Raw genomic sequence first — 21048 nt, forward strand, 5'->3', positions numbered from 1 at the left:
AGATCTACAGCTAGATGAGCTGATTGCGATTAGGGCATTTAAAAATGTAGTGAAGGGTTTGGAGGCAAATTAAACTGGAATTTGTAATTACTTCCTTAGCTAGATCCATTTCCTCTTGTCTGTCTTTTTAGGCATGTGGTTCTGTGAGTTGCTACTGTATGTTTTGTTTTATGTGTTTTTAATGTTTGCTTGTATGTTGTTTGAAATACTGTATTGCTTCTATCTTGGCCAAGGATCCCTCGAAAAAGAGATCTTGTAATTTTAATGGAGCTCACCTGGTTAAACAAAAGTTTAATAAAAACATCTTCTTCACAGCATAATTACATATGAACTGTTGCTGTGGTTTACGCTGTTGCACTTATGGCCAACCATAAGCTTATACGATGTATAGTCATCTTTTGCTCATCAACACTACACATTTCATAATGAGACTGCCTGCCTCAATAATTCTTGTGAATTTTAATGTGTTAAGTAAATCAATAATTATCTGCTGCCACATATCAACTCCATAAAGTGAGTTAGCAATATTATCGCACACTGTTTGGCTTAATTTGAGAAAAGAAACAAACCACTGCTCAGAAACACATCTTTGTGGTACAACACCAAAATGCTTATAAAGTTAGCAGTATTTGAATGAACAAAATAATCAATTTGCTGTCTTTCCAGTGTTTCTCATAAGTGTGCTATCAAAAGCCAAGTGCTTAATGTTTTGTAGACTTCCTGGCTTAGTATAAAAATAAGACTTGGGCCCCTATTTAAAGGAACTTGGGTCAGTATTTTGAGCCCCGCCCCCCCCATATGGACACCAGCCAGAGATTTTACTGCACTGGTGGTTTGCAGCTTTTCAGCATGCTGGTGAATGGAATTCCTTTACTATTGCTGCAGCATTGTAAGACTCAATAGTATGACATAATAGAGTTTAAAAGTATTTGCAAAAATGGTGATGTAGTGGCCCTAATTTTTCTGCTCCCGAAGCTCACTATCAAGGCCAGTATTTTACTGGCTCAGAAACAACAGCAAATATTGGGACAAAAGCAAGAACGTCTGCCAGTTTTTTTAAAGTATGGAAAAAAATTCTCAGCATTTTAGAGGCAATAGCTTGGCTGTTCCTAAATAACACAATTCAAAGACTCGATTGGAGCTTGGTAAAAACCATGAGTTGGATCATTTCAGTCCTGGAGCAAGGTTTATTCAGTTGGGGTTCAAATAATTGTTTTGTTTCTGTGTTGCTGGATTTTTACTGTGTTAGTCTTGGGCACTTTTAACTGCAAAGCCTTGCTCATAAGGCGCAGGCAGGAAAAAAAATTAAAAAAAGGCTACATTTCATGAGCTCCGGGGGAGTTAACAGGCAGGCCTGATTTGAATAGACAGTGAATGGGCTCCTGAAGGTACAGCTCAATAAGGTAATATGAGATTTTTAACGTTCCTCACCATGGGACACTTCCTAGAATATTACAAAGTCACACAAAAGCATGCATTCACTCAGAGGAGCTGTGCACTCTGCTGCAGACAAACATAAAACTACATATAAGAACAGAATGTTTATGGAGGTAAGTTGATACAATATATAAACACACACACAGGCACATGTTTTCACATCTTGAGCCCAGTTTGCCTTGATTACTTCAGGGGAAACTCCTGGATTTTTCAAACTCCATTTGTAAAACCTAACTATCAAGGGGCTCGAAGAAGAAAGCAAATCACAAATACTGGGCCCTTGAGCAAAGAGCTGAGTCTTTCTGCCCTGCAGGAGGAATAAATCATATGCAAAGCAGAAAGGGAGAAAAGAAGAAAAAGACAGTGTGAGGGAGGGAGAATAACACTTAAAAAAACCTCCTTCCTAATTTTCCATACAGATGGAGATTTAAAGCACTTTTTTTAATACAGTGCAGCCTTCTCTGATTTCACTAAAGCATTTCAACTTGTCCCCACAAAATCCTCCCTGAGCTGTGCATCGCCATTTTCTGAGATAGTAACTTTTTGATTTGATTCAAGAAAGTCTTACTCTAAGTACATATACTTCACAAAACTCAAGTTTTTGCACCTGTTATACATACATCTTTGTTTCTTGCAAAGTAGTTGGAAGTTTAGTTAGGCTGACAAGCTTTCTCATATAAAGAAAGGGACAGACACAGACACAGAGTTACTCTCTCATTCACAGAATAAACACAACAAAGGTGATGATGAAGAAGAAAGTGGGGGTACTACAGTATTTAGGTGACTTATGACTTACCTTTGAACCAGGAGAGCCAGGGAAGCCTGGAGCTCCAACAGGTCCAACAGGGCCCTACAGAGAGGAAAAGATAGGCTGTCAGCTCAACTATTTATCACAGAGACATCCAGCTGTAAAGGTGTAGAGACTATCATACTGCAGAGGCGTGTGTGGAGAAGTGTGTGTGGAGAAGTGAAGAAATTGGGATGAATGTTCCTATATTTCTTACTAAATCTGAAAGGAAATTAAGAAACTGAATTAAATGAGACTCAAAATGATACTTACTGGGGGACCAGCAGGACCAGGCAAGCCATCATTTCCACGTGCTCCCTGAAAATTGTAAACAATTATTAGCACATAGCACAAAAGCAAGCAGTGTAAGTAGTTTTACACAAACTATTAAATCAGCAAACTGGTACAGAGGACTAAGAGATAACTCCTGACACAATGAAGTTAACTTCTGCAAATTACACAGCAGTTATTAGCACAAGTGCCTATGTTTGGTGCTTTAAAGAGAAAATCTCTGGATTATATTTTAAGCATATGCTCCTCAATTCTGATACTAAGAAAACAAAGTGAAGCATATAACCCATCTGTTGTTAATCAGAAGTTAAGTTTTGTGTCCAATAACAGTTTTTAGATGGAAAAGTGACACTCACAGCAGCTCCACTTGGTCCAGGACGACCTCTCTCACCAGGCAAACCACGAGGTCCCTAATGTAGGCAAGGAAGAGGAAAAGAAACCTTTACGGTCAGTATACCATTAAGATTAGTTTTGTACAACTTTTCTGCTGTAATGTCCAGAAATATACACACCATTGGTCCAGGAGCGCCATTTTCTCCGGGAGCACCAGCCTCACCCTAAAGAGAGGAATTCATTTTTATTCACTTCAGTTGTAAACTTGGCAGCTACACTTTCTGTTATCTATACACACTCTGTACTTAGTGGATTATCCAAGAAGTGTTATCTCTAGGCAGGTTACAAATGATCTGAAAATGATCTCATACCAATTATTACTGATATTTTTGTTGCATTTTCCTGCACTGAGTTCCTTTTTCACTTAAGTCACATTCAACACAGAAAGATACTGACACAGTGAAAGAAGTGGTGCATTAATGATTCAGAAAACAGTGGCTACACACAGAGTAAATCCTACCTTAGCACCAACAGCTCCAGTCTCTCCCTTTGCACCATCAAGACCTGGGTAACCCTGAAAGAAAGAAAAGCGATAGTATGCACTGTTAGGCAACCAATACTAAGAACAAAAACAAAGCAGCTCATTGTACTGGAAATAATTAATAGACAAAAAAAAAGCACTTACTCTGTGTCCCTTGATGCCAGGCAGGCCAGGAGTTCCTGGGAATCCACGAGCTCCCTGTGAAGCAAGATGAGAATAGATGAAGGAGGTTTATACAAGGGATAAATAGATAAAGTTAACACTATGGAGCAACGTTGCTATCAAGATGTGGATTTCCTCCACTGGACAGGAGCCAGTGGAACAAATTATATCACAGCAGATTTTCATTACACAAACAAAGGTTCCTCTTTGAGAAAAGGAGGGAAACATATTTAAACAAAATGATTATATATATATTTATATATTTATCTATTGAAATGTACTTTGCTAAATTCAGTCCAGTTTTGGCTCCTACTGATACTGGCCACTAATCATAAGACCACTAAAGGCTCTCCGGTTCTTGTCTTTAGATGATGCAGTAAATGACTCTACAAATCTAAAACTCATAAAATAATAAATTAGAAAACATATTTGAACTCTCAATTCAAAGTCTAGAAAATGTGATCCTTCGTTACTGTCAATTATAGAATTAAGCGGTCAGCTGCTATATTGTAAATCTGTATAAAGTGATCTGAGGGAGTAAAATTTTCACTGATGAGAATACTAGATTGCTATAAAAGTTAAGAGAAGCATACATTTTCCCAAAAGTTAGTCTTTTTTTTTTTTTTTTTTGCCAATTTGTGTGTTGGCGTTTGAAACTCATTTCTTGAGCCTTTTACTCAGCTGGTTCTTGGTCACCAGAATGCATCATACAGCTAAACTTAACAGTATATCAAAGGAGGTTCTTTTACAAAACTGCTCAATATTTATACAATCAGAATTAATCAGAATCAGCCTGAGAAAACTCACCTGAGGTCCAGTAGGTCCACGCTCCCCTGATTTTCCAGATTTGCCAGCTTCACCCTAAAACAGAAACAGAGGGAGACAACAATGTAACAAAAAAATCCTGAAAATGTGTGAATTTTGTGTGAGTGTTCCTTTTAACATGTATAAACACGGTATATGGTCTTTGATGTGGTTGCTGAGAGAGTGAGCACTCCTAGTGGACATGCTGTGACATATCATGTCTGCTGCCATCAAGTGGCTAAAAGTAGGAGTAGCATTTTGATGTCTGTGACACCTGCATGAATAAGCAATAATAATGTCAATTTGTTTGATTCCGGAAGATGGAAAGCAACATGTAAAATTTGAACATGTGCAATTCCATATAATTCAAAAGGCTGGTTGAGTAACAAAGAGCCCTAATTAGTAACAGTGAAAATAGTAAAAAGTAGAATAATAAAAAAATATTATGTAAAAAAAAATTAATAAAAATCAATGTGAGCTCCAATAAAAGAAGTTAAAGATGACATATGAAGATCCATTTATTAGCACATCATGAGTGCATTTGGTCACAACAACAAAAGACACTGCAGCACTACTTTGGCACATAGTTTCTGTGTCTGACTGATACAGTGCAAAATGCAACCTGTTGTGGAGTAACTACAGACTGGTAAACAGTATATAATTCAATGAGTACGCTGAAGTCCTAGATGTTTGACAGTAATGGCATATATGTTATGGCTTGGGTGCAGATACTGTCATAGTTGCTGCATTACAGCTTAACTCAGATTAGCAAAGTTCGTGGACTGTTCATTTTTGATTGAAACAGTATTGACTGTACAATGTAAAATACATCTGCAAAACCTTTCCTGTATTCCAAATAAAGCATTTTCTATGGTTGTATTGCCTTAACAATAAAAAAACGTGAAATGAGCAGGCACAGTATGTCTTTGACCGACCAGAATATTTACAATAACAACATTCAAAGCTGAAGGATACAAAATGGAAAAGCAGAAAACTAGAATCCATCAGAGACCAATCAAATTAAAATATTTAATACTGGAGAGATATTGTGATACTAACAACATTAAACTTAAAGCAAATACCAAATCAATAAAAATTTAAATCAACATACTGTACATAATATTTGATGTAAATAATTAATGCAGTAAATCTGTGTTATTATGTAAGTATGTATCAAAAGACAAGTGTTTAATGGTGGGAAATAAAACACAACACAATTAACCTATGATAATCATGATAATAACAGTACTTCTGTCAGAAACAGCCACATGAGAAACTTATTTCTTTCACTGCTGTTTCTGATAATATTTGGGTCCAAATGGGTCATTCTGATATGTAGTTTTTTCTTTATTCACAGAATACACATGTAAGAGGACAGTCTTTACCAAGTGCCAGAATTATTAGAGTTTCTGTTTGTTGGAGTAATTTTTCAGTTTAATAAAGTTGTGACAGACACACTTACATCATCTCCAGGTTTTCCAGGAGGTCCAGGGGGACCACGGGGACCCATGGAGCCCTGTTAGTAAATTGAAAACAAGCAAAGGTGAGAAACCAATAACCAACAGAGGGCAACACTGTTAAACAGTTTAAACTTTGGGTCATAATTCATAACATGATGACAACTTTTTTACAATCAGCACACAGAAAACACTGTTAAAGGAGATGCCAAATGCTATAAAAAAGACACTACTACATGTGAGTTCAATTATTATTTGACTGCTACACTTGCTGCCATTTAGCAGCAGGATTTAGAGGCTAGGTTACTTCAAAAAGATGGAACAAATACTTCAATATCCTTATCCAAAATCCTTGAAGTTAAGACGTTTCCGTCTGTCCGTCTGTAGTGTGTGTTGATATGTCGACATTTTTCACTGTCTGGGCTCAGCAGGTTGAACCACAGGAAAAAGAAAAACACAGCCCAGCAACAATATTTTGGGATTTTTAACAACACCACTATATTTCCTAATAATTAGCTGATTACAGCAAGGGCATGTTGTTGGTATTTTTTTCCGGAAAAGACCAGCACGAGTCTTTGACCTTCCACAACTGTCAAGTTATTTTCTAGTAGAAAGCTTGATTTTAATCACACGTAACGATGCACTGGCACTCTTTTAAAAGAAAAGGCACCTCAGAGACTTTCTGTGCTTATCTGAACTCCACAGGAGCAGATTAGCACAGCAGTGGGGAGACCCTTCATAGTCTACCTGCTGAGGGAACGGGAAGGACAGGGGACGGTAGTCTGGTTTCTGGTGCCTCAGGAGGTGTAAGTTTTAGGGTTGGGAGGGTGTGAGAGCTGGGGCAGCAAGGAAAGGGAGCAAACTAAAAGGAACTGTAAGAACAGAAAATTTAATGGGAAGGGGTAATATCTACTATTTAAGAAGAGTTATTTAAGCAGTATGGAATTATCTGAAGAGCCATATAAAGGAACAGAGGACGTAAAACAAACATGGGAAGTTGTCAGTGAGACAGAAGATGAGAAAATGCAGGATAAACTCTCCTCGCCTAAAAGATATTGATACAATCTGGTACCAGCCAACAGCAGATGGCCAGGTTTTTACCATTTGTTGTCAGGCTTCACACAGATGTGGGCTGGAGACATGAGCACTCAAAGGATTGACTGAAGAGGGCTGTAAATGTTGAAATTTAAGGAGCTGGCAGGTCAAATAGAGAAGGATATAAAAGTTAGTGGTGAGCAATGAAAGGTTAGAAAGTGTTAATGGGAATGTAGTGTATCTACAGTGAGGTAGAGTCTCCATATGAAGACGTGAAAATAAATAGGATAAGTTTGATCAGAGAAAGAGAGGGGTAAGAAGAAGAAGAGAGAGAGGCTTATGGGAGGCTGGAGGGGAGGATTTGAGAAAGGCTATAGAGGAGGTATTTATAATAAACCATGTAGTGTGGGCCAGGGAAGAATACTTACAGATTGTCCGGGCTCTCCAGCCTCTCCTGGGTTGCCTTGGAAACCTTGTGGGCCCTGGGATGTAGAAAGAAGAGAGAGATGGTTAAGTGACAGCATAACTGTTGTTATATACAATGGAAGATTTGAGTAAGAGGACGCTAAATTTAACTGATGACTTCAAAGTTGACCTTATTCGACTACTGATTATGAACAGACAGTTTATGCAGTAAATCTGTGTAGGTTGTGGTAGATATATCACGAATAATCTAGTTGCATCTTGGTTTATGGTAGTTTTAATTGAAAAAATCAGTTGAGTTGCAATATAAAAATACACATGTTGTAAAAAGGACCAAGTACTCTTTCCCCTTTATATCTGTGTCTGTTTGTCTTTGTAAATACTTCAGCTACTAAATCACACCACTTCAGCACACAAGACATTATCTTTTCCAAGGAAGTTTTCCCTGTATTAATTCTAAAAGCAGTCAAAGGTGTCCCAGGAGGAAAAAAATGGTCTCTCTAAATGTGGGCTCAAGGTGATTAAACCATCAAGTTGAGGCAAGTCAGTTGGCATTGCCTACAACTTAACAGCTTTACTCTGAAGGCTGTGAGGGCTCAAAGGGCTGCAGGTAAAGCTTGGTTGTGGGCAAAAGCAGAGAGAGGCGGGGGAGTGGGGGTATGGGAGGAGGTGAACCCTGTAGGCTCTGTGAATGGTAAATTGTCAGGTGTTCTACAGTATGTCTGGGTTGTGGCATTGGAAAAAGCCCCGGAGCCTGCAGCTGGGAGACCAAAGTATTCTCCATCTGAAACCCTCCCTCGGAAAACAGCACTTGCAGTTAAAACAGGGCTGTGTGTAAACATTTATCTGTCAATGTGCAAAGTGCCTCTAAGTCACTGGTCATTTTGGGATCAATATTGTTATTAAATACACTCAGGGGAAGTAGACAATGCAGCAAACATACACAGTATCAAGCAAGTTACAATTAGCTTAGGTTTAGCTGAGAGAATCCTGTCTGTGACTGGACACAGGATCTTGTCTACAGGTGCATCCGGCTTATGTGTTGTTTTAAGGGGGTAAAGGAGGTACTTACAGGTGATCCGGTGGGGCCAGGTGGTCCTCTGGGACCCATAGGGCCCTGAGGAGAAGAAGAGAGACAAGAGACACAACATCAGGATAATGACAGATAATTACATTCTTCATCAATATATACTTTTCAAACTACACAAACTACACAAATACATAAAACACACTAGTACATTTGGAAATTCTGTTTATGTCTGTTGTCTAGTTTTTGTCCACCTAAATTCTGTCAGAAGCTATAAAAGCATATCACCTGCTTTGCCCTGAAGCTACAGAAAATCCTAACAGCTCTACTTGTCAAATCTCTAAATCGTTTGAAATTCCACAGTGGCATTCAGACTTTCCCTTTCTCTCTATCCCTCTCTTTTCACTGTCAACCCCCCCCTCCTCCCACTTCTCTCTGCTCTTTTTCCAACCTGCTGTGTGTTTCTATGGTTCAAAGGTCACCAGCAGTAGTGCTGTACTCTTAAGAGGAGTGTTTGAACTCTACATGACTACTTCCACTTATGACATGGAATGAAAAACAACATAATGCTGAACTGCTTGGTTTCTACAGATAAATTCTTCATTCTATAAATGTGAGATCTCAGGCATCAAAACAGCAGGTGAGATTTCTTCAATTAAATTGTCTCCGACTGAATCTTAATCTGCTTTGTGGGAGTTTCTGGCTGGAATCACACGCCAAAGTAATTTCGACTTCAACTTCATGCATCACTGCTCAACAAGAGAAAATCACATTCTGCAGAGGTGATGAGCCAAATCCCTCTGTTGCTTTCTTTCTCTCTGTGTGTGCTTTTTCTTTCTTATACACATACACAAAACACACACTTAAAAAAAAACAGCTGTATAAGCACAAATGGGATCGTGAGAGGTGGTGTCTATTAGGTTTCAAGGTCTTCAATGAAAAAATGCCTTGATTACTTGTGACAACTTTCTTCTCGCATACAAACATATTTCTTTCAGTAGACTTGCTTTTATAAACCCTCATTTCAGCATCATGGTTATGCTCAAAAAAATCAGGGATTGAAGCCAAAGAAAACGTCACAGCACGGCACAGTGGTCCTCAGAGGCGAATGAAAGTCACCTTTCAGTGGATGTGGGAAGCCCTCACCACAGTGGGTAGGAACCTATCAATGGAGCTCTATATCTGTGTTTGAGGACATGCATATGTGTGCATACATTTCAATAAAAGCGTTGTTTGAGTGTCTGGTATGTAGGTGTACGGATATGAGTTGGGTTCCTGTGTGTGTGTGTGTGTGTGTATTAGGGCTATGAGTTTGACTTGTGATTTAACATCAGTCCAGTCTGTGCTTTCACTGCTCTTTCCCCCAGCAGGCTCGCAATCGCCACATTACTGTGGCGATTGCCAGCATGTGGGCTGGCTTCAAAAAAGGGCCCAATATTGTGGTGAGCTCTCAGACAGACATGTGGAGGGACAGTCAGTAGGAGTGAAGCCACACAGACTGCTGTAAAACTGTTGGGATCTGATCAACTCCAGTCCCCCTCCTGGTGTCTCAAACCTCTGCTGGGCTGAGACACTGCCAAGCTGCTCTGCGGCTCTCTAAACCAAAACAGCTCCCAGTGTACTCTTCACTCCATCGTAGGCAAGCTGCCATGCCAGCTAACCGACAGCAGCGGTGGTTTGAAATATAATGAGGGTCAATGGCTGTTTCCTTAGTTTATAAAATTACCCTGCTGTACTCCAAGTGAGGTGTTTATTTTCCATCAGGACCCAGAACTTTGTAGAGTCTTTTCTCCGACACTGGGAGAGAGCGCTCACTTTTATCTTTGAGGTTTCTCCCAAAACCATTAACATAGGAAGAGGTAAAACAAAGGTGATGCTACAACTTGCTGCGACTTGTCTTAAATCTGTAGTCTGAGTTGTTTCTTCTCATCCTTGATCAGTTTAAATCCTACTTGGGTATCTCCTCTCCTGGTGAAGAATGATGACGATGATGATGTGTCCATCTGCCAGTTTCCGTATACAACAACCATATGATGCATGTCTGGTCCATGTAAGGAAGTCATCTGTGCCCCTCCAGAAATGCCAAAAAACACCACTGGATTTGGTAAAGATTCTGCATTTTGCTCAGAGACACTTTAAAAGGGCAGATGCTTGCTGATGCAGATCTTTAACCCAGATCTTCAGGTGGAAAGACAGTCTGTCTAAGCTCCTGACCCCTCCAAAATTGTAGCATCCTAATAGATTCATAAGCATCTGACCGTAAAAAAAAAAATAACATGGGAGTGGCAGCAGGTCTCATCATCGCTCGCTCACCATTGGTCCTTGCATCACACCCATCTGTGCGCCGCCAGCCTTCTCGTCAAAACCACCAGCCATCTGAGCAGCAAAGTTCTGAAGGAGGCAAAAGAAAAGACATCATTAAGATTTTTATCAAGACATACAGGTTGTTGAGGTGCCAATTATGGCCTATTAGTGAAATTAAGCGTTTAAGGTCATCTTCTGAATTGAAAAAAAAAATCTCACACTGACTGCAGGGTAAAGCATCTGGTTGGAATAGACTTGACTTGACTAAAATAATGAGTAAGAAGAATTTCTTCATATTGCACCAACTGAGTTTTGGCTGAGTTTCTGTGTTCATGAGACAAAACTAATAAGGAAAATGATTGCTAGGTTTTTGCTTAAGGAATGTATTTATGTTAGAGGCCAAATGTGTTGTTAGTGATTTGCAGAGTTTGGAGGATGCTTTGTCATTCTGGCAGAAGAGGAATCAGCATTTAATAGATTGTCAACAACAGAGATTATTATGTGAATCCTGATGCAGACAGAAGAGGGACAGAGGGCATGAGAACAATTTTCATCTCGTTCTCCTTCACAAAGAGTCTCCTTGTTTCCCCCCACCAAAAAGCTCCTTCCTTTCCCCTCCCTAAGTCTATCATACTACCTCCTGCCCCTCCACCTCCCCCCTCTTCAATCCACCTCCTCCCTCCTTTTCTCTTGCAAAGAATGAGAGGCATTTTGTCTATTCTCTCTCTCTGCATCCACTCGCTGTTGTCTCTCTGCCTCCTCCCAACGCCAGCTATTTCCCACATCCTTTGTGCTCTTGTATTCTTTCAAACAATCTTGTTTTACTCAATTTTACCCTTCTCTCTGCTTATTCCACCCAGTCAAAGTAAAACCCATTCTTGGCCTTGCATCAGTATTCGACCTGTCAGTTCCCATGTCTGCAATAAATGCCAGCCCACCACCCCTGCTTGTCATGGGATACTTACTCCACCAAGGCCAGGGGGTCCATTAGGTCCTGGAGGTCCAGGGGGGCCGGGGTTTCCGGGGGTGCCAGGCTCACCATCTCTGCCACGGGGACCAGGGGATCCCTGAAATAGATAAATGAAATTAAAATAAATAAAAAATCTAACTAACAACCAAGAATATGACCCAAGGTTAGGTAATAATGCCTACTTGCCATTTGTAATTACTGGAAACAAAAGATAAATTACATTCCTATTTATAAGCTGAATTAACCAAATGATGCAACCTCACAAGAATAACTCAGATATAGGGCTGAAACATTATTGATTTATCTTTGGATTATTTTTCTTGATTAATTTATTGATCGTTTAGTCCATGAAATGTGAGAAAATAGTAAAAAACAAACAAACAAACAAACAAAAAACACCCATCACAATTTCCCAAAGCCGTAGTTGACACATTCAAATATCTTGTTTTGTTGGACCAACAGTCCAAAACCAAAAGATATTCAGTTTAATATCATTGACAATTAAGAAAACCAGCAAGATACTCACATTTAAGAAGCTGGAAACAGATCATTTTTTACTTAAAAAGCAACTAATGATAAAGATGAATTAACTATCAAAATAGTTGCAGATTAATTTTCTATTGATCAACTAACTGATTAATCATCTACTCATTTACGCTCTACTCAAAAATGCAATTTATATTTAGATTTTTGTATCTGCAGTGTGCTGAATACATGTTATTGACAACTACAAACACTAATGTGAAAAGAAATTACATATCCTTGAGTAAAAACCCTCCAATTCTGTTGCGATCTAATTGTAATAAACACAACAATACAAATATCATAGATTTACAGAGCATTTATGAGCAAAGGACAGCAAAGGACTCAGCACAAGTCAGCACTATTTCATTTTAGGCCCGTGTGCCAATATTTGAACTCAGTAGTACTTCACCACTGGACACTATGCCACTGGACTACATTTGTCAGACGCTGTTGACCGAAAGCTAATACTCATTTGAACCGTCTCCAAACTGCACTGACAATATAGATGAGGAAACTCGACTACACCTGACCTGCTGGTGGCAAACAGTGATCCATCAGGAATGAGGTCTTCTTTTTCAGCAGAACCAATAAGAACATTTAAAGGTAAAAAAGATTTTAAAAAAGGTTTAACACTAGCACACACCGTAGTCAAATACATAGTTACAAACAGTTCAAAAACAGCTAAAATACAGATGTTTTTTTAAGAGGTTGTAGAGCATGCTGATGATTTATTAGGTCGTATCAGACTACCTGGCATACCTCTGTGCATGTAGTGACAAATTACCCTGTGGGAGGATCCTGAAAAAAGAATGTGCTGAACACCTAAAAGGCTGCTTAACTTGAGCTAACAACAACAACTAAATTCACCTCCTCCTTAAATATGCATAAACAAGATGACTAAAAGACATAAACTCTTTGCTTGTTCATTAAGACAATGATCAAAGCCTGGCAAATGCAGCAACGCTAATTTCCCACACTGAGCGACGGAGGCCTCCGAGAGAACCAGAGGTTTACATTATAAACCTCAGACAGTCCCACATCTGTTAAACAACCCAGACCGGTGCAGACCACACAGCCTAATGGAAACGACACATGACTAGTTAGAGTGAGCTGCGCAATGAAAGGCTACCATTTTACAAACCTGCAAGCTATAGCAGATACCCTACCCACCCCCTTACTAACCCCCTAAAGACCTAAAGCTATCAGATTAAACAGGACATAATGTACCTCTTAAGGGAGCCAAGTAGGGGTCTAGTTTTTTAAGGGTCAGGGTGTGAAAATGACAAGAAGGGGGAGAGTTTTTTTCTTTTCTGAACATGTCAAACTGACCTTCTCTCCCTTATCTCCTCTTGATCCGCGGAGTCCTTGCTCTCCTGGTGGGCCCTAGGTGAACAGGAGACAAGGGAGTGGTCAGTACAGTAACTTCAGGTGATATCTCGGTACATGTGAGCTGAAGAAACTGCTGTAGCTTGTGAACTCTGCTACTGTTACGTCAGATCTGTCTCTATTTCCTGTCACTCCACAAGGCAATCTCTCTCCACCTTTTGAGAATGCTTTCGAAAAACAGCAATTTATGAAAATGTATAAATCTGTGCATACCATTGGGCCAGCTGGTCCTCTTGGTCCTACAACCTGGGTAAGTAAAGGGAAAAAAATAGAGAAACAATAAAGCCATTAGTATTATTATGTCAATTAACATTATCTGTGTAGTTATTTTAATGTAGCATACAGTATGAAGGTGTGTTAGAAGGCACAAACTCAAAACTCTACAAATCCAGGCCCACAATGTGCTTTTGCAGAACTTCTCAAGCTTATATTTACCAGATGTATTTGGACAAGTGAGGTTTAGATCTCTATGAACAAGGGGGGAGGGAGAAATGTTATCTTTCCCCCATCAGAACAGACTTGTTAATTGCTAATCTCTTCGGGCAAAGGATTATGAGAAACATACAATAAACAATGCCTTCTTATTTCCTGCCATGAACTTGTATTCCCTCAGAGGGGTAAAGCATTTCCAGGTGCAGCGCTGCAGCAGCAGGGAGACAACTGGACTAGGAGGATCTTTATAGAGGATTGTATGGAGGCTGTATTGTGCTTGGCTGTCTTCCTGATGAGTGGGCTAAAAGGCCTGCTTCCCTCCTCTTCCACTCACCTCCTCTTTCTTTCATAGAAAGGCAGTATACGATTTCTGAATGCCTCGGTTATTTCTCTAATTACAAAAAACTATTCTCACACACTTTCACAGCCAAGGATAGTGTGCTAATGTTAAACTCTCTAGACAATATTCTCAAATTTAGAGAACAGTGAGTTTCTTTTTCAGAACAAGATACTGTGTGATATTAACTTACATCGGTAATGTCTCCAGGTTCACCTTTCTGACCCTGATTTTGGAAAGAAAAAGCATAAAAACAGTAATTAGGATTAGGACTTGCAAACAATTTTCAAACATTTCTTCACCTTTTCTCATGCATTATGCACACTGCCCCTAAGAGACCAAGTGAAAAACACAGAATGCTTGCAATTTTGAAGAAAATAGTCATTTGTGAGATGTTGAAAATAAGTATCCACAACAATATCATTAGACACATAAAATGTCACACAGTGTGGGGCAGGAAATAACTGTTATCCATCTGGCAAAGCTGTTTCACATCAAAGTCTCATCTAAATCCATAAACTACAGGGCCCTCCTGCAGCACTAATATGAGTCTGGAACAGATACAGTTTTAATTGCAGCTGCTGGGTCGCTTTATTTCACAGACACACACACAGACAAACACACTTTATCACGATCACATACACAGACTAATCCACACACAGAGCATCTTAAAATCTGGCAGTGTCTCTCACCTTAGCTCCAGGTACTCCTGTTATGTGGTTGAGCAGCATAGAGGGGAAAAACAGGCCACAGTTAGCAAATGCATTACGCAATAACAGTCCATGAGGGAAACACAGTATTTCCCAAAAGCCCAGAAAGTCTACACTGTATGTGCTGATAGCAAAACTTTAATTTCCTAAATTAAACTACACTAAAGACCACCACCAAATTATATTTGTGGTACCCAAAGAGCCCATCAGGATTGATAAAGTGTTGTTGAATCACCATCTTACTGTAAGAGCTTAAAGCAGAAGCAAAGCGGCTGCAGGTAGCAGTGAATGGTGGACAGCAAAGGAATTTGAGTAAAGCATAAAGTACATTTCAGAGCATTAAGTCTGATGTACTGTGGGCCCATGGCTGGATGGACGTATTGTTGTTCTCTTGTAAGCCAAAGAAATTAGTTAAACCAAAATGATTAAATCTATTGTTAGCAATATAGCTGAATTAGAAGTTTAAATTTTATGGGTAGGGCTGGATATCATTTTAAAAATGCTGATACTATAAAAACTGACATTATATGATACTTTTCAGTACTTAAATATTTCTTTGCTTTTATGCTTTTCTTTGAGAAATACCAATATGTTATTCTAAAAAACCCTATTTTCATTTAACAAAAGAAGCCAAACTTCTTAAAAGTCATACAAGAAAAATAGGCAAAATCTTAATTTAAATCAGGAACCATCTTATCAGAGAATAAGTAAACAAGATTACTAATGTGACCAAACATTCAATGCCACTTTGTGATACTGGTCAGTTTTCAATTCTCAGTGGTACTGACTCATTACTGTCTGTACATTAGTATTGAGGTTTGATAGCCAGCCTTATTTTTAAATGGTTTATAACTTAATATGCTGCTGTTCATGTTACATACTTTTTAATAAGCACTTTATTTTGCCTTGAATTGAAGATAAGTATTCTATTAAGCATTTTAATTCACATGCATGCATTGCAAACAGTGACACTTCTGATTTCACTCATGCTCCTCGACTGACTTTGCTCATATTTCCACAGCTGACCGACAGAGTGTTTCGATATTAGGGTCCTTGTTTATCAGGAAGCAATGACAGTTTGAAATGTTCAAAAAGTCTCAACCCTCAATAGGCTGTCACAGTTTTTTCTTAACATCAGATCTGCAGCAATCCACAGAGAGGATATAGAGTAGAAATGTGAAGCCATGTCTGCTTGACTGAGGTATTTCCTTAATGGCTCCCACATGTTTTCATGATACTCAGGGTAGGAGAGAGTATTCAAACAAGATGGGGCCAAGGTGAGCCAGCTATGGAAAAATGACTAGGTAGCATTTCACTGAAATCTGGTCAGATGTGTCATTGTTGTTGTATATTATCATTTGTTTGCTTTGGGGATAGAAAACAGTATTCAAAACAAAGGCACGATTGAGACATAAAACAAAAAAAGTGGCAGAGGTTAAAAAGTTATGAGCCAACCTTTGATTAATACCAAAGAGTCCATGTGTCATTTTCTCCCCAAAGTAAACAACATGATCTTGCACAGTAATTTATTTATGAAAGGTGTGAGATAAATAAATTACAACCAATTGGAGGAGATGTATCAACTGCGCAGATGGGGCAACACTCTCCGAATGGGATTTCAGGTTTGGGGCAGTCTTTTAGCTCCTCGCAGACAATTTCATCGCACAGGACGGTTCCAGTGTCACACACACAGATGCGACAAGGCTCTGGTTTCCATACGTCCTTGTCGCTATAGCGCTGTCCATCTTGTATACAGGTAAAAGCATCCTCCTCTGTGTGTGAGGTCATAACAAAGTACACAAAGAGGTCCAGGTGGGGAGGAAAAAGGAGATTATGCATCAGGTATGAATAGCAGTCAATGCAATGTATAACTCATAAACATCAATAGCATTTACTCAAAGTCATAACATGTCTTTACATGAAGCAAACCAAACAATGTTTTATTTTGGTGGGAAACACACATGTAGTGCATTAACAGGTACTCCAAAGTGTTAAATATGTAGGACTAACAAAAGAATAATCCACAAACATATATTGTTGAATTCTGGTTATCTGCTATCTTTACAGTTGATGACCCACCAATTGACGACTGAATGTAGATTTCTCCTTATCAGTACATCTTCTACAAACATAAAATCGTGTGTCAAGCCACATCCAAGTAAACCCAGTTCAAATACAATTGAGAACCTTTGTTGTGTGTCTTTTCCATCTCTTTCTCCACATTTCCTGTCTGCCTCTCAATTATACACTGTCAAATTAAGGCTAAAATGTAGTGCCATCATTCCATTTATCAATAACTAACACTGAGTCCAGTTATTGAACTGATACAAAAGCATGCAACCTCTTAATGAGCCACAGGGTGGCAGTGTAACATTACAGAAGCTGAGAAAGACCTGCAGGAAACCTCCAATAACTTCACAGTAGCTGGAGACCATGTGCCTAAATTCCTCGACAAGTTAAATATAGGGCTAGTTTACATTACGGGAGACACCCTAATTTACTGCAAAGGAGACAGACTCTGCATTCAGTAAATGAAAAATATTTAGGTTTTTTTTTTAAGACCACAGGTTGGCAAACAGTGCATAGCGGAACGTGATGGAGGTGGGGCATGTTTCAATGCAGGTACTGTACATGATCTGAATTAAACCACTCAAGAAAGTTTAACAATGGAGTTCTTGGTAATGAGCCAGTTAATTTTCCATATGGGCAGCTCACTTAACAGTCAACCAGGCCAGACACTTGCTCAAAGACATGCTGTGATCGGACCCACTGAACCTGCACCAAAGGGGGGAAAGTGGTTGACACACCAAAAGAAAGGCCTCAGGGTACGGACTACCGAGAGGGTGAGAGGAGAAGGAGCAAGTACAGTAGCTATATTTACCTTTGAGCGCTGCTTAAATCTAGGTAACCTGACGGACCTCAGAGGCAATGAATGAGGTCTTTCTGGAAGGGGACAGAGTGGGCAATTCACAAACTATTGCCTTGTATAAACATAGGGCACATTTTAAACTCCATCTGGAAGCGATAGCTGTGTCAGATGCCAGTTCAAACACGTCAGAGAAAAGAAAATGGTCAGCTTTCATGCACATACCTTTGCGGTTTTGACATTTCATTTTACAGGCCTGGATGCACTGTCAGATGCCTGCACCTGTCCTTTCAGTGGCTCAAATATGAAAGATACTCCTGATATGTGGTATTCTGGGACAAGGGCTCCTCTATAAACTGCAAAACTGATAGAGAGCTGGCTTTTCAGATAATTTGTAAGTCTCCTCTCCCATGTGTTGGCAGCTATACTGTTTTCCAGGGGAGTAAAATGAACAATGAAAATTGTAAAGTGAACCCAGGTGTACCTTGAGGACAGTCGAGTCAAGTCTGTTTTCCATCTTAGGCTGCCACTATGATAGTAACTTTTAGGCCTCGGTGCTGCTTCTACCACTATCTGATTGGCTTTCTGCCCCCCTTGTCTACATGAATGGTCTTAAAATTGAGAGGTACAGATATGACCCCTGTCCCCTCTTCATGATTAAGGGCCACTGAACCTGCTGCGCTGAGGTCACAATCAGACCTCTTTACCACTTCAGCATCTCTCAGAAAGATTTCTGCCTCCAGTTAACACTGAGGAAAGAAGGGCTTGCATTATATCCAGGGGCCTTCATCTCTGAAAGGGTAACCTGAAACTTGCAATTGCATGAGTGCCTTTGCTTTGGCGTTAGTATTTCCTCCCTTTTTTTCTCTTTCTTCTTGAAAATACACCTTTTATTTTCTTTAAAAGCTTGGTAATCTCATCTCATTGTATACTGAGAAGTCTGCACTTCTCAGAATTACAATAATAAAGCCCCTGTCTCATATTTTTCCAATCACCTCTCCCTTGCACCCTGGCTCTGTGTCTCTCTGGGCTGACTGTCACAGCTTATGGGTAATCTTTTAAGCAGATGGAAACCCTGAAATCATATGGAACATTATTTCTGGCCCCAATCTGCTGGCATATCTTCACTCTCAAATGTCTCTTGTGGATACTAAAATCAATAATGATGATGAATAATCGCAGTTCAATTTTATTCCCCCCAAAAAGTGCAGAGACGGTAGAAAGTCTGCAGGTACAAAAATAGTACGAGGGCCCTTCTGATTCTTAATGGAGTGAATATAAAAATAAACAAATTAAAAGCTTTTTAAAATGAAATTTTGGTTATTAGTCCGCCTTTCTGCCTCAACAAGCCAGGATTCGCCTGGATGCCCTCTGACAGCAATGGAATGTGAGAACTTTTCACCAAAGGCCCTTGAGCCTGACCACCTTTCACTTTTTACCCATCCCCTCCCCCTTTCACCCTCTATACTAAGTGAATATGCAGTTAAAAGGAGAGCCTGTCAATGCTCCTAAAGCACCCACAGCTGTCCAGCAGCTCAGCTTGAGAAAGAAGGAGGTAGGGTAAGAGCTTTGAGCTAAGTCCACTGTTGGGGATCAAAATCTGAATTATAAGTAGCTGAGAATGTATTAAGAATGAATAAATACTGCTGACGGGAATTAATCTGAATAAAAAAACAAATTCACATAAGCAAGGAAACAAACAGCTCCAGCTTTGTACGCGTTATTTCGTGTAAACCTGGCAGGTCCCTCCATCAATTCCATCACTTTTACGCGCGTCCAAAAACCTGATCTGATGATATCGAGTTTTATCACATCAACATAGTTGCAGATACCTCAATATCAGGACTCTTATCACACAGAAGGTGCAAAACTAACATCAGTCAGACACCTTCTCCTGCAACAGAGTATCCAAACAGCGACGAACTTTCTGTGCGTAAAAGGTGCGAGGGAATAACCAACTCACTTCAAGCACCAAAAACAAGAATAAAACTTCTCAAAGTGCAGGTGCTGTGCTCACAGGACGCCAAATATAAACCTATTTCAGAGTAATATGACTTGGAGAAGAACTTTTGCCCTCTAATATTCATCACATGACACACTTCTTCATCAACCACTTGATCTTTGAGAGAAACAAAACTGTCACTTACGGTCGTCATCCTCCTGACATCTCACAACGGCTAATAGACAGACTTGGGTTGCTACAAGTAGCAGTAGAGTCCTTGAATCCATAAAGCTGAACATGTCTAAATATTAGACATACAGGACCCTTGAGGGAGAAAGAAGGGTGCGATGGGAGCGGAGGCTTCTCTCAGTATTTAGTGTGTGTCCCCAGTTACAAAAGCCGAACCATTCGACATTCACCCTTCCCACAAAACCGATGGGGGAATCCAGCGGCAGGACCCAGACCTGCAGCAGAAACTCAGCACCGACCGCTTCAGGCCAGACGCTGTAGTTTTATGTCCCCGTTGCCTTCAATGAATCTTCGTATATCCCTAAATATCAGTCCAGCCCCTTACCCCCCGTGAGGTTGAAATCTGAGCCCCGTTTCCCTCCCATTCTGTCTCCCTGGTTCCATTATTGCAATCCCAGACCACTCCTTTCTCCACGTGCTGCTACTGAACCCAAAAAAACTGAAACTTTTCCCCCTAACTTTGGTGCCCTCCCCTTTTCCTCCCCCGCCTTAAGTTCATCGAAAGCAGCGATGTCAGAATCATTCCGTTACACTAATTGAAGCCATTTCTTCTTCATTTTGTTCATGTGGGTCTGTGTCATCTGTGTGATAATTAGCCATTTACAAAGGTAAGTAATAGGTTTTCTGTGGTGGACCGAAAAACACCAGACACTGTAATATTTTACACGGATATTTCACAAGCGGTTAAGAACACTGTTCTTAGGATATGAAAATACCATAAAATACACCACAGAGACATCCAGAGTTACCATAACTGTTGCTACAGTGAAACAGATTCGAGACTAAAACTGAAATAAAGTCTCTACAAATCCACCCGATATCACAGACACTTGAAGTCCCTGTAATATTAAAATATTCATGTGATTCAAACAAGGAAAGAGAGATGGGATAACACCATGACAACACTTCATGATAAGGATAGGAAAAATATCATTTTTAAATACCGTAATACATAAGTAATGCTTGACCCACAATTCTTTGTTGTACAACATTGATGCAAAATGTGTTTTAACCTGATATATAGGCATTA

The 21048-nt window shown here is 39.7% G+C and overlaps 1 protein-coding gene across 2 annotated transcripts in view; it reads right to left on the reverse strand.

Moving 5' to 3' along the window:
* The window catches only part of col2a1b (collagen, type II, alpha 1b), a 51958-nt gene extending 31554 nt beyond the window's left edge, over nucleotides 1-20404 (reverse strand). Inside the window, exons 1-18 of one of the 2 annotated variants that reach the window (XM_044349605.1) lie at nucleotides 19975-20404; nucleotides 16524-16733; nucleotides 14944-14960; nucleotides 14445-14477; nucleotides 13696-13728; nucleotides 13426-13479; nucleotides 11567-11668; nucleotides 10611-10688; nucleotides 8343-8387; nucleotides 7276-7329; nucleotides 5818-5871; nucleotides 4359-4412; nucleotides 3534-3587; nucleotides 3369-3422; nucleotides 3028-3072; nucleotides 2872-2925; nucleotides 2498-2542; nucleotides 2234-2287 (exon numbers count right to left, since the gene is read on the reverse strand). In XM_044349605.1, the coding sequence (XP_044205540.1) occupies nucleotides 2234-2287; nucleotides 2498-2542; nucleotides 2872-2925; nucleotides 3028-3072; nucleotides 3369-3422; nucleotides 3534-3587; nucleotides 4359-4412; nucleotides 5818-5871; nucleotides 7276-7329; nucleotides 8343-8387; nucleotides 10611-10688; nucleotides 11567-11668; nucleotides 13426-13479; nucleotides 13696-13728; nucleotides 14445-14477; nucleotides 14944-14960; nucleotides 16524-16733; nucleotides 19975-20068 (1134 nt within the window). In that variant the 5' untranslated portion in view covers nucleotides 20069-20404. The remainder of the gene's footprint in view (nucleotides 1-2233; nucleotides 2288-2497; nucleotides 2543-2871; nucleotides 2926-3027; nucleotides 3073-3368; nucleotides 3423-3533; nucleotides 3588-4358; nucleotides 4413-5817; nucleotides 5872-7275; nucleotides 7330-8342; nucleotides 8388-10610; nucleotides 10689-11566; nucleotides 11669-13425; nucleotides 13480-13695; nucleotides 13729-14444; nucleotides 14478-14943; nucleotides 14961-16523; nucleotides 16734-19974) is intronic. The other variant, XM_044349606.1, reaches the window with a different exon arrangement.
* Between the last annotated feature and the right edge of the window lie 644 nt (nucleotides 20405-21048).

The sequence above is a fragment of the Thunnus albacares genome, chromosome 4 (genome assembly GCF_914725855.1).
Source record: "Thunnus albacares chromosome 4, fThuAlb1.1, whole genome shotgun sequence".
NCBI lineage: Eukaryota > Metazoa > Chordata > Actinopteri > Scombriformes > Scombridae > Thunnus > Thunnus albacares.